Here is a 14,139-nt window from a genome sequence, read left to right as displayed (position 1 = left end):
TTCCTAATTTTTTCAAAACTAAAACAGAAAGTGCCTTTACAGAACACAAATGTTTCCTACTTCATGATTTAGTCGCCTCCATCTAACAATCAATAGCTTGAGACCCGTACACATCCTCCAATATATACCTCGCAGTCTTGATCTCTTACCTATACAGTCTGGTTCTTTATGGTAGGTGTCCCCTTCTAAGAATCCAAGGGCACTGCAAGTTGCTAGGAGTTCACAATTCATCATGTACAAGTCCATAAATCTCAGACTAAGAAAAAGAACAGAGCCTGCAGAGAACAGCGAGAGTTTTAGCTGTGCAGTTGAATATTCATAAAGCAAGGGAATAACTTGATGAAACAATGAGTACTTGCTCAATATCTACCACAGAAGCCTGCAAAAATCCAAAGAGGTTGTAATGTTAGAGTTTTTAATTAAAGTCAAGGTTTTCTAGGATTTTACATGGGCCTATCCATTGTTGGTGTTTTACATTCCACATCTGGCTTTAAAAGAAATGAGGGAGGGCTAAGCAAACTATCTAGCCTTTTAACTGTTTCTTTCTTAAATTAAAATTATTTCATAAGAAAGCTTTAAAATGCCTTGGATGGGGCTGCAATAAGCTAGTCTGTTCCCCCTGTTCATGGACTGCAGACATGATTAAAGTTACTACTGTTGAAAGAAATGTCCTTCTGGGTTCGGCTCCAAGTGGGGAAAAAGACACTGGAGACATGGAGGCTGCTTGGAAAGATGGTTTAATGGTGGGCCACATGGCTTGAGTCCTGAACAGAAAAGGTGATCACATGCTTCAATGTTGAGTGGAGAAGAACAGAAGAAAAAGGGCTGAGATGCTGAAAGTCCCTGGTTTTATGCCTTCTCTGGCCTTCGATCTTGAGCTTGTATTCTGATTGGTTGTCAGACTCCCATGGGGCCATGCAGGGGCAACTCTTTAGGCTGTGTTTTGAATCCAGGTTTGGTTGAGTTCTCAGATGCCATGTGGTGAGTGAGTAAAGGCTGATCGTGCCTTAATCCCATCACCTTGGAGCTGAAGGGGAGAACTCTTTATTATGTAAAGGGACTGGCTTGGGCATCTTAATGGCGTATTGACAAAGGGGGATGGGCAGAAAACTGTAGGGAGCTACTCTATCTTTAAAACATGTTTCTTCCTTTTCCACATCCAGGGAAATATTCTGCCTTTTCAATATTTCCTAGGATATTTCATTTTTCTGGGAGAGGGCGGGGTGATAACTTCTTACACTACCATATACACATATGTGCAAATAAAGCAAGTTCATAAAAGAAGTTTGAGGTATCTGAAACACACATGAGACCTTGAAGGAACAATATTCACTTCGGGTAGAAATCCTAATTTACAATTAAAACACAGTATCACTTAAACCAGAATATCGTAAAATAAACCAGCTTCTTTTATGTCTCTATGTATAATCCAGTTTCCAAATTGTTATAGAGGCAAACAGCAATGTGAGATGTATCATATTATTCTATAGGTCTACACTGACATTCTTACCTGAATTTATCCAAGCACATGTGTATGCTTATTTTTGATTCTAGCAATTAACTTCAAAATCAAGTCCCACTAAAATTAACCTTTAAATATGCTAAATACTGTATATGTAGAATTGTACAAAATGTGTGAATTTTCTGGAAATAAGTATACTGTTTTAAGGCAAAGACCTAGAAACTTAAATCAATTGAACACAGGAGAAAATCAGGACCCATTGGATTGATCCAATTTGGTCCCGTATCGTCCTCCCTGCCAAAAGACGTTATTCACAACAAACCTTCCCATTCAAGAGACATAATACATGAAATGCAGCGATAAAGAGCCCTACAATTTTTGTAGGGCTCTTCAATAATTTGGTTTGATTTCATTAGTGACCATAGAAGTGTGTTAGAACAGGAAGGTTAATGCATGTCTCTAATTTTTGAAAGCAGCAGCCCCATGTTCCCTCTGATGCTATAACATGACCAAGGAACAAATGCAGCTAGTTTTAAAAGCTGCAAAGTGTTATTATCTTTGTGCCCCTAAATCCTCAGAATTATATTTTGGAATCCAACCCCAAAGCACCACATAGCTCTGCAGTTTTACAATCATATTAACGCAGAGCAAATCAGATAAAAACTTAAACATGTACTAATTCATTAAATGCGCCACTGGCTATTTGATAAACAAGATGAAACCCCTTCTTTGCACTCTTTACAGATAGTTCATACTTTCTGTCCACTTATTGTCCTAAAAATTAATTATGTGCCAGATACAACATACTAATACTTCAAGCCCCCTTGCAAGTGACAATTATCTCAGAAGGGAGCTACTGGGTTTATATAATACATCAAACTAGAAATGAAAGATTTGCCTACATATAGTTGGTACATAAACACATATAGTTGGTCTATGATTCAGTGTATCATGTGAACACAGAAAACTATAGGTAAGAAAGACTTTAGAACTCAGTCAATATATTTGCTTTTTTCCCAAAAGAAATTGTCCCTCCTAGTCTGTGGATAGAAAAGTACTTACTTTCTCCTAACAGAAAGAAATAAATAAGCAAAATCTCTCCACTTGCAAAGATAAAGGTTGGTTATCAAGCACAACAAAACATGAGGACTATCAGCTCAGACCCCCATCAGTTTAGTAAAAACATGTCTAGGACTAAGGAAATCCTGTTTCAAGTCGACTTTCAACCTCGGATGTTTATTATTGCAATTACAAATCAAAATAACAGTCTCAGCCACTGGAGATTTAGGACCATCATTCTTTCAGTATAGCCTTTTTCTTAAAGCTGCTGTTATGGGGGGAAAATTGGAGGAGGAAATGCAATATACATCACCCCCTTCTCCTGGAGAAAAACAGGATATAAATCTAACAAACAAATAATAAACATACTAAAACAGATATCACCTGCAGTATCCTAACCCCCGTGAACCTGGCACTCTGGCTGCAACAAAGCACCACTCCTCCTGTTCATAGATTCTTTAATGAGCAAAATAAAAGGAAATCAACAAACTAGTTTTCTATACTGATTACAAATTACCTGAGCTTGTACAAATAATAACTAGGCATATATACGTATTTACGTTCTATGTCAAGCTGCTCAGCCTCGATCCCAAACCAGACTGAAATTTACGGCAACCCACAATTTAAAGAAGATTGCAAGACAGCAAATCATTATTGAGGGCTAAAAATCATAAGTAGTAGACTTTTCCCCATCAACTCCAGATAAATCACGGCACAACTTATTTACCAGCCAAATCTCCCTCCTGTGACTTTCATGCACACAAACTCCTCAGGTAAGGTATGGCGGTAATCCTTCCAAACTTCCAGAGGCTATGCAAGAGAGGCAGCCAAACAGACAGACCACTCGGGACAAGAAGTCTGACTGCATCTAGCAAAACCCCGACTCCTTAAAAAAGGCTGTGAGGAGAGGGGGAGGAAGGGGGATTACTTGTTATCTCCACCCACGTTTGACAAGGCAATTCACTATTTCCCACATCTTAGCTCCTGCTTTGTTCACACTGCTCTCAAGACAACAGCATAACCTGGTTTACATAACTGGTCCACTTACCCAGCCTGCTATAGGGATCTAACCTACTTTCCAACAATCTTGGAGGTAGTGATAACCAAGGTCACAAATGTTGGGACTATGGTAAATGCGTAGATATACTGCAGAGGGACTTGTTAGAAATACATGAACATTTGGAAGATGAGATAATATTAAGAGGTTGAATTGGGAGACCAAACTCACCAAATAATTTTGGGCCACTCATACTTTCTCAATAGAAACCCCCAGATAATCATTGTGGAAATAAAATTAGGAAAGTACAGGCAAGGCTCAGCTTAACAGACATTTGTTTAGCGGCTGTTCAGTTACATCACTGAAGAAAGTAACGTACAACTAGTACTTGCACTTAAAACTGTCACAGCATCCCCATAGCCATATGATCAAAATTCATGTGCTTGGCAACAAGCACGTGTTTAGGGTAGTTCCAATGTCTAGGAGTCCTTTAATTGTCATTGGCAACCTTCACAGCTGGCTTCCGACAAGCAAAGTCAATGGGGGGGGGGGGGACAAGATTCACCTAATGACATGATTCACTTAACAACTGCACTGATTCACTTAACAACTGTGACAAAAAAGTACTGGCAGAAAGCAACAACCATCTTGCCCAGCAACAGAAATTCTGGTTCCAATTGTAGTCATAAGTGAAGGACTACTTGTATTAGGGTTGCATACCCCTTAGAAAATAATTCGGAATACAGACTCCAGAGAAGGCAGGAGCAGTAGTGTTTTTGACCATAGTCATGCGGTTGCTTTAAAGAGTTGCAGAATATACTACAATGCAGAAGTGGAACCGCCTACTGCTTTGACATCATCTCCTAAAACCCGTCTACCATAGTCACAATCACCAAGAGGTCCATGAAACTCAACAGCACTGCATTTTTCTTGACAAAAATGCAATCTACTGGTATAATCACCTTGGTTTCAATATTTAATTGACAGGCTTTCAAGATTCTGTTATCATGCCCTACAACAATATAATAGCACTCCTGAAATCCCAGCAGCGTTCTGACCTGTCCTATCTCAAAGAATTGACAAATCCAATTTAGCTAGGGTACCAATTAAACCGGGAAGACTCTCTCAGAGGAGACATTTCATAGAACTGTTCTCTCTCTCTCAATTTGGGTATTCAAAAACATCAATTTTCTTCTGCTTTAATCATTCTTCAGTATATGACTTGTGAGCTTTGGATCATTGTCTTGCTGCCTGAGCCACTTTCTCTAGAGGTTCAGTTCATGGACAGATAGCCTGTTATTTCCCTGTAGAATTTGCTGATGCAATTCAGAATTCATAGTTCCATTAACAAGAGCAAGCTGTCCCGGTCCAGAGGCAGCACAGCAGATCCAAACTAGGCTATTGCCAAACTACATTTCATAGATAGTATGTTCTTGGAATGCAGTGTTTGCCTTTTGCATAATATTTTTCATTCAAACCAAAAAGTTTCATCCATCCATCCACAGAACATTCTTCCAATAGCTTCCTGGCTTATCCAAATAGGCTTTCACAATGTGTACACATGCAGCAATGCTCTTTTTAGAAAGTGTGGCTTTCCCCTTGTAACTCTGTCATCTGTTCAGTGTTCTGAGGGTGATCTCAGGACATTTGCCAACACAGGATAAGTATTTAGTTTCTTATATATTACCTTGGAGTTCTTTGAGAGCTCCCAAAATGTTATACACCTTGCTCTTGGTATAATGTTGTATGAATGGCTACTCCTAGGAGGGCAACAATGATGTTTCATTTATACACAATTTGCGTAACACTGGACTGCTTAGAAATAATTTTATAACCTTTCCCAGCCTATATTAACAACTATTTTAGAGATCCTCAGAAATCTCCTTTATTCAAGCCATGACACACTTCCACATCAGTGGTGGGTTGCAAGCGGTATGCCCCGATATGGGTGTACCGGGGTGTGCCCAGAGCACCGGATACTGTTCCGGTACGGTGCTCTGGAGGGCCTGCCCATCCTCCCAATCTCCTTACCGGTCTTTTAAGTCTTTGGCGCTTCCGCACACACGCACGGCACATACAGCGCCTGCGCGATGCTCCACCGAGCAGCTGGAGCGTCACAGAGGCTTGCGGAAGCAGTAAAATGGACGCCGCCGGTTGGAGCGGGATCCGGAACCCACCACTGTTCTACATATATGCATTTGTGAAGATCACAGATGTGATACTGAATATTCAAGAGTCTATTCTTTAAATAAGGCAGGCCTACAGCATTCACATCTGAGTATATCATCCCATTGATTAAAACACCTGACTCCATTTTCTCCTCAATGAATTGATAATCCTAGAGGTTCACATATTTTTGCCATATACAAATAGGTTGCTTTGGATCATTTTGTTCAAGGAATAAATGAACAAGTATAATGTTTTGGCTCAATTGTTTGATTGGGTTTTTCTTAACCTAGTTCTGTGGAGAAGAACTAGGTTATCACGTTTTAGGTCCTATTAACTGGCATGTATTTATGACAGCTGCAGCATTCTGGAGTCAAGGAATGCCATTTACAACTTTCCCAGGAGGCTTCCAACAATCAAAATCAACCGGGAGAAATCAGATTTCCTTAACTGTGTGATTCACTTAACAACTTTGTGATTTATATAATGACTGCAACAAAAAAGTTCATAAAATTGGGTTCAACCCACATAACAACTGCATCACTTAAGGACAGACATTTGGTCCCAATTGTTGTTGTAAGTCTGCCTGCACTTCTTTCCCACATTTAAAAATAAAATTAAAAACATAAGTCACATTCCAACTCACGTTTCATATTTGGAGGGAAGAAAGTTGGGAAAGATTGATAGAACGTATTGACTAATTGCAAACCACCCCAAAAACTGGCTAATAATGGTTAGTTGGTTAGTTCTCCCTCACTACGAAAAAAAAATCACCTTGCTTTAGAATATTGTATAGTACTTGAGAGACCGCCTACTGCCAATCACCTCCACGCGACCAATTAGATCCCATAGATTAGGCCTCCTCCGAGTTCCATCTGCCGGTCAATGCCGACTGGCAACTACGCAGAGGAGAGCCTTCTCGGTGGCAGCTCCGACCCTATGGAACGATCTCCCCGTGGAGATTCGTACCCTCACCACCCTCCAGACTTTCCGCACAGCGCTTAAAATCTGGCTATCCCGTCAGGCCTGGGGCTAAAGACTGTAACCCACCCGAATGGTATGAATGTTGTGCTTTTAATTATGTACTGTTTTACGTGTTAAATGTTTGTTTCCCCCCCCCCCCCCTTCGAGTTGTAAGCCGCCCTGAGTCCCCCCAGGGAAAAGGGCGGCATATAAATAAACTCTCAATCTCAATCTCTCAATATTGTTTTTAAGATCATCCAGAAACTGTAGTTGTATGGTGATTCAAACATTATACAAAAGATTAAAAGCAACAAGTAAACAACATCAATTTAAAGTAATACCTCAACTTAGAAGAAAGAGATAACTAATAGGAGAACAATTAAGAAAAGCCGAGATGTTTTAAAAAGGCATTGTGTAAATGCTTAAAAACATCTGAACCCTTATTTTTCCTTCCCTGGCAGGTACGGAAAGCGAAAACCATAATGAAAATGCTTTTAAGCAGTAATTGGCCTCAATCGCAACAATACAGCTGCATTGATCCATGACTCTCCTGTGAGCCCCCAAGTGTTCAGGAAGGACAACAATTCATGTGATGTGCAGGAGGTTGAAACCCAGTTCCATTCAAGCCTCTGAGAAAAAGAGCTCCTCTGGAAATGAATGAGATAGGCAAGAGCCTATCAGAAGACGTAGGACTGAGTTACACAACAAACCTCATTCTCCATCGAACACCTCAATGCTCTGCACTAACAATGCCAGAAAATTTTTTTAAAAAAAAAATGGGTCAAGAAAGAAGCCCTCCTTACCATACTTCCAGAATGACATCAGGTCTTTGAAGAGACATGCAAAGCTCAACGGAATTTACAAAGTGCTAAAAAAATGTTTTATTGGTCCAAATTTGACCAGGTACAACAAACTCACAAAGCCTGGATATTGGTCATTTACGCAGTTCTTTATTTTGATTTAATGGATCATTTCCCAGGAAAGGAGTATCCACAAAACCTAATTTATATTTTACATAATTTACATCATTTGTTTAATTATATTTCATATTTTATGTATTTTGCATCAATTATGTAATTATACATGTGACTAATAGTCAAATGACATAAATTGTAGCAACTATTTTGTTATTTCAAAATAGTTCACAATTCAAACGCACTGATGATGTCTCCTCGAATGGTGACGAAACATGTGCAGAGCTCAAACCAACAGCCTTAACTATTTTGTTGTTTTGGGATTAAGTCGGAAATAAAATTGTATCCATTGCGTGTGAATGGATATGAGTGTATGGATCTGAGGACATGTATATTTTCTACCATCACCCACCATTTTTATTTGTGCAAATCAAATTCTAAAATAAGGGATTAAATTCAAAATGTTTCTCTATTTATAAGATATACAAATGCGCACACACATACACACAAAGCAAGAAACCTATTTTATATGTACTAATTATGTGAATAAAATAAATAAATAAATAAATAAACAAACAAACAACATACTTTTAGATCCTTTGAATTTTTAAATCTTACAAATAATATTTTGGCATAGGTACCACATATCATGGTTTCAGCACAGAACTCTTAATATTGTAAATACTAAATACTGTAAATTGCAATGGTATCTAGAAAGTAAAATGAATCTTATGAAGATGTTCTAAATAATTACAGTTTAGCTAATCCTCATGCAGAATTCTCAAAATAAGCTACAAGTGAATATGTCCACAGACCTCCCCAAGACAAATAGTTAACTTTATGACTGGGTGATTTCAATCACTGCCAAACACATCATATGACCTTGTCGCCAAGGTATATAAGATTGGATACTAATACCTTTATTCTGACATTGGATATGGTCGGAATCAAAAATATTTTTCCTGCCGCAAAAAAAGATTGGTCCCTCTGCCTATTTCAAATCCAGAGTTAAAACTCAATTCTATTTTTAAATGTGGGGTATTATTATATCTCAAATGTTTAGATATGAGGTGATTCCACATATCAAAATAGTCAGAACTTCTAGTCAAATACTCCTGTTCTATCAGTTATGATTCAGCAATCTTTTCAAATGTTGATTGCCTAAAAACCAAATGATAGTTAATTTACTTATAATTACATGTACATAAGCACCACTTAGCCATTTTTATGTCATTATGTTCTACAATATTCTTGTGATGCTGAATATTTAAAAACTAAATTGATTCCAGTTTATCTACTAGTAGTCTCAAGTAGCCTAATTTCAAGGACATTTAAACTAACAAGAGTTTGGTTTCTCTCAGATTATCACTGACAATACAGGTCAAAAAAATGTACTTAGAAACCAGGAATCAATTAATCTGACCTAACCTCTTTTGACAATGTAAAATTTGATTTGCAAAACTGATTAGCCAGCATAAATTGTGCTAAGCCTTTCAAATACAGAGTTTTTTCTGCTTTCATGCTGTGTAAAGAATCAAGCAAGCAGAGTATTCTGTAGTGTAGTCTTCTGCTGACATTCTAAAAAGATAGCTGTATTAGTCTCTATTTTTATCAAAAAGAAAGAGTTATGTGGATCTAGATTTTCTGGGCTAGATTATACTTCCCAAAAAAGCTTGAATTAAATGTGAATATGTGACACATGCATATTTTTCAAGATGTGAAAAGTATATGCAGAGAGATCTGGGGAGATTGCAATACAGGATACAGTACTGTAATGACATAATGGTGATTTAGATGTACTTTTATTGATGAATGATACTTATTTGTCCCTACTGAAGATACAGGGAGTGTGGAAAGAATTGAATCTCTTAATGAGTTTTACTTTAGCTCTTTTTTGTTGGAGCCTTTGTTCTAAAATTGACACCAGAAGGTCGATGAAAGAAAGAGTTGTATCTTTTAAAAATATTGATGTATTTCCTTGCAGTCTATTCAAAAAAGACACAAAACTATAAATATGTCTGCTAAACAATTCAGTGTGATATATGCCATCATAACAAAAAGTACCTTCCTCTAAAATCCTGTGATCATGTATGAATTTTAAAAAAATTGGGAACTGGCATAGTGTCAACTTCCATCACCATCATTGTTGAGATTATCTCTTTGTCAACATGATGGCATCTTACCTGTGTTCATTAATTTCATTTCATCTATTGAGCTTGACTTTCCCTCCACCATGTTAATATTTTATTTCTATGACAGAATACTGCTGAACATCAACTTTTCTGCCTTTTATAAGAGGGGAATGCAGGATGATTTAAATTTACTACTCCCTGCAATCCAAAACTCTTAGCAGTAAAGCAATAAAAGATGAAAAAAAACAGTAAAAATTTGAAAGTACATATTTATAAAATATGAAGACTATAGCAAAGTCAGCCTAAGTGCCATGAATCACTCCAGGGCTTCTAGAGCAGCCCTGTTTTCAATAGTTTCCAAAAGGCCAAAACTATGTCAACTTTAGTTCGTGTGAGAAGCTGTTTCAAAGTAAAAGTGCTGCCAGCTTAGGCAATTAGTCAATAAGTTCTATCAATCTTTCCCAACTTTCCTCCCTCCAAATATGAAACGTGAGTTGGAATGTGACTTATGTTTTTAATTTTGTTTTTAAATGTGGGAAAGAAGTGCAGGCAGACTTACAACAACAATTGGGACCAAATATCTGTCCTTAAGTGATGCAGTTGTTATGTGTGTTGAACCCAAGTTTATGAACTTTTTTGCTGCAGTCATTATATAAATCACATAGTTGTTAAGTGAATCACACAGTTAAGGAAATCTGATTTCTCCCGGTTGATTTTGATTGTTGGAAGCCTCCTGGGAAAGTTGTAAATGGCATTCCTTGACTCTAGAATGCTGCAGCTGTCATAAATACATTCCAAGAAAACACCAAGGCTCTTGGCAGCTGATAAAACACTGGAGAAGAGAGCAGCAAATTCTTGTCATCTTGCTGACAAGAAAAGTGCAATGTTAAGATCCATTAGATCAGCGGTCACGAACTGGTGGTCCGTGAGAAAATTTTGGTGGTCAGCAGAAAAATTATTTGCATTTTTATATTGCACTAAATACTATTTATCTTTTTAAAAAATTCATGAGTGGTACGAGGGATTTAAAATTATTCAGTGATCCCCGAGGTCCAAAAGGTTGATGACCCCTGCATTTGATCATTAAGCTCAAGTTCCACCTGAGGTTCTTATTGCAGTGGCTTATTGTGTAGCTTTGCTTGAAGATGCAAAGTGAAGGAAGGATTGTTTGTGTGGCCCTTGGTAATGGTTTGAGTTTGAGTTTCATTTTATTTATATGCCGCCCTATTCCCTACGGGACTCAGGGCGGCACACAAACCCGAAGGAGGGAAGGGAAAAACACAAAAACTACAAAGTACAGGGCTTTTAAAAAACAACCAACAGCCACACGATTCGAGAGGGGAAGGGAACTCATCAACCCCAGGCCTGCCAACACAGCCAGGTTTTTCGGAAGGCCTGGAGAGAGGTGAGGGTCCGAATCTCTGCGGGGAGTTCGTTCCAAAGGGCCGGAGCTGCCACAGAGAAGGCCCTCCCCCGGGTAGTAGCCAGATGACATTGGCTGGTAGACGGAACCCGGAGGAGGCCTACTCTGTGTGATCTAATGGGTCTTTGGGAGGTAATTGGCAGCAGGCGGTCTCTCAAGTACCCAGGTCCAATACCATGAAGGGCTTTATAAGTGACGACTAGCACCTTGAAGCGTATCCGGAGACCAATCGGTAACCAGTGCAGCTCGCGGAGGATAGGTGTAACGTGGGTGTACCGAGGTGCACCCACAATCGCTCGTGCGGCTGCATTCTGGATGAGCTGAAGTCTCCGAATGCTCTTCAAGGGCTGCCCCATGTAGAGCGCATTGCAGTAGTCCAGTCTTGAGGTCACAAGGGCATGAGTGACTGTTGCGAGTGCCTCCCGGTCTAGGTAGGGACGCAATTAGTGCACCAGGCGAACCTGGGCAAATGCCCCCCTGGTCACAGCCGACAAATGATGTTTTAAGGTCAGCTGTGGGTCCAAGAGGACTCCCAAATTGCGAACCCTGTCTGAGGGGCGTAAAATTTCACCCCCCAGCCTGAGTGATGGAGTACTAGCCAAATTTTTGGGAGGAAAACACAACAGCCACTCGGTCTTGTCTGGATTGAGTGCAAGCTTGTTAACTCCCATCCAGACCCTAATGGTGCCATTAATGAACTGCTATTACTATTTGAATGTTAGGGACAGATTTCTAACCACCTTCCTGTAACTTAAAAGTTGATTATCTTGTGTCCTGGAATGATAGTGAATCATATTACATCATGTGTAATACCCTTACAAGTCCTATACTTAGAGGTTAATACAACATGCTACTGGGTTTTATAGTCTATATATACTTTATATACTTTATTTAGTATAATGGCTCAGTACAAACAACCCAGCAAGCCAAAATAAACCAATCTAAATTATGAAACCCTAATTATGGGGAGACTGGGTATATAATAGTGGTATTAGTTATACTTTCTTCCAAAAGACTATACCATTTTAACTGAAACTATCTGTGCACATGGAATACACAGACTTATGAATGCCAGGGGTAGGATACAACGGCAAAAAATATTCCCAGTCATAATCAGAAGTCTGAGCTCTAAATAATATAATCCAAAGGTTTTATGAATTGAAAATATATATTTAGATTGCCAATGTGGAACGGCAATAGATAGCATCTACAAACAATTTATCTGATATCTTTTATATATTCTTTTTTAATTTTTAACCTTTTAACTGAATATCAGGAATATAAAAGTTATTTTTCATTCAGTTATTATGTTTAATCATAATAATGAAATGCGAAGTCAGCAGCATTCAAAGGAGTGAAATGGCAGGTGTTGTTTTGAATTTGAGAATTCAAATAGTAGCAGCCTATGAGGGATAAAATATGCCAATGCTATTTTTTTAATTTTTTGCCCGTTTAACAGCCCTCAAATATTTATTATTGGATATATAAGACAAGCATAAAATGATGCTTGTGAATCATATTCCATAGTCTTGACCACAATGGACATACTAAAATGCTTGTTATATATGCTTCTAAAGACATACAATAGCTATTAATACAATTAATACAAGAAAGCCACATTTCTTCTATTTAAAAATATGTCTAGACCCTTTAAAACTAAAAACTGGGGCAATAGCTGTATTTTAATAAATATTACTTGAAAACATACGGGAATCTACTTCCTTCAATAATACACCATTGAAATTCATTCAGCTGATACTGTTAACTATTATTAGCAATTGCACACTTGTTAAAACCAAAAGTCACGTTTTGGCATGTCATTGTATTCTTTTTCTTAGTTAACTTACTTAACATGCAATTCCAGTTACACTAACCCAACAATATTTTCGGGGTGGAGTAAATGTGATAAACAGGTAGCATCATAAACAAAAAAACATTAAAAATGGTGTATGAATTATAAACAATAATTCATACAAGAATAACAAAATGTGATTATCCTTATCACAGAATCCCCTTGAATATAGTGCATTGAATGGAAAATCTAATTTCCTGTCTTGAGTCAGTCTACTATTACAGTTATGGTTGTGTTTACTACTATTAAAGACATCTTCCTGGATTCTGCAAGAGAAAAGACTGTAGAAAAGACCCCAAGAAACTGTAGAATCAAAACACAGAAGATGGGGTTCCTATGTCCCTCAAACTTAAAAAGCAGAACAGCAGGCAATGATCTAAAGCTAAGAGGCAGAAAGTACCCTCTTCCCAGGAAATTCCAGTAAGGCCCCCCTCCCCCATTGAGTCCCATCTTTCCATCACTCTGATATTTGAACTGCTTTGACATATGAAGGAGCACCAGCAAAGTGGCATCCTACAAACTTTCGGCAGTAGGTCATATACACTGTATAAAGAGAAAAGTTCCCAGAAAATGGGCTCCAACACAAGTCTGGGAGCTCAGAAAACTAAACCTCTGGTCCTGGTAACCGACTAGGTTGGATTATCCCAGACATCATTTGTTTAAAGGGTACAATTTTGTCCCTCATGAGGCTAACTCGAATCCCTTCCTTTTAATTGAGTTTAAGCAATCTACTTGGACAAGATTTACTGTTGCAAGCATCAGAGATGAACATAATCATTCTACTATGCTAAACAATGGTTGTTAATTACCCAGAATTATAAAGTCTAGTTGTACTTGCCAGGGTCACACAACACACTGAACTATAAACCCGTTTTAAGTACAGCAGCCACTACCGTCCTACTGGAATTATATTAATATTTTTCAACAACACAAATCCAACTCTTAATTGATCTAAATCAGAAGTAGGAACCCACTTCATACTTTTATTACAGGTGTCCTGAATGCTTTATTTCAGCTTTCCCTTAGCAGCCCAAATCTGTCTGATTTGATCCCAGAGAATTCTGTGGCTGCATTTGCATATGTCAAGTTCGCCTAGAGGTACCCATGGTTTACTCTAGCCAGTTTCTCAGAACTTTTAACAACTAGAACTGGGTGCATACCATATGCCAGC

General features: G+C 38.3%; 1 protein-coding gene across 1 annotated transcript in view; it reads right to left on the bottom strand.

Annotated features, from left to right (window-relative positions):
* Positions 1 to 14,139, bottom strand: part of TIMELESS (timeless circadian regulator) — a 61,278-nt gene that overhangs the window by 46,392 nt on the left and 747 nt on the right. Inside the window, exon 2 of the mRNA XM_087710400.1 lies at positions 150 to 275. Coding sequence (XP_087566526.1) covers positions 150 to 246 — 97 coding nt within the window. The 5' untranslated portion in view covers positions 247 to 275. The remainder of the gene's footprint in view (positions 1 to 149; positions 276 to 14,139) is intronic.

Source organism: Thamnophis sirtalis, unplaced genomic scaffold, assembly GCF_051295495.1.
Source record: "Thamnophis sirtalis isolate CommonGarterSnake01/CBP01778 unplaced genomic scaffold, rThaSir2_p1.2 scaffold_3, whole genome shotgun sequence".
NCBI lineage: Eukaryota > Metazoa > Chordata > Lepidosauria > Squamata > Natricidae > Thamnophis > Thamnophis sirtalis.
The sequence above is the reverse complement of the archived record's forward strand: the minus strand, read 5'-3'. Positions and strand labels throughout refer to the sequence as shown.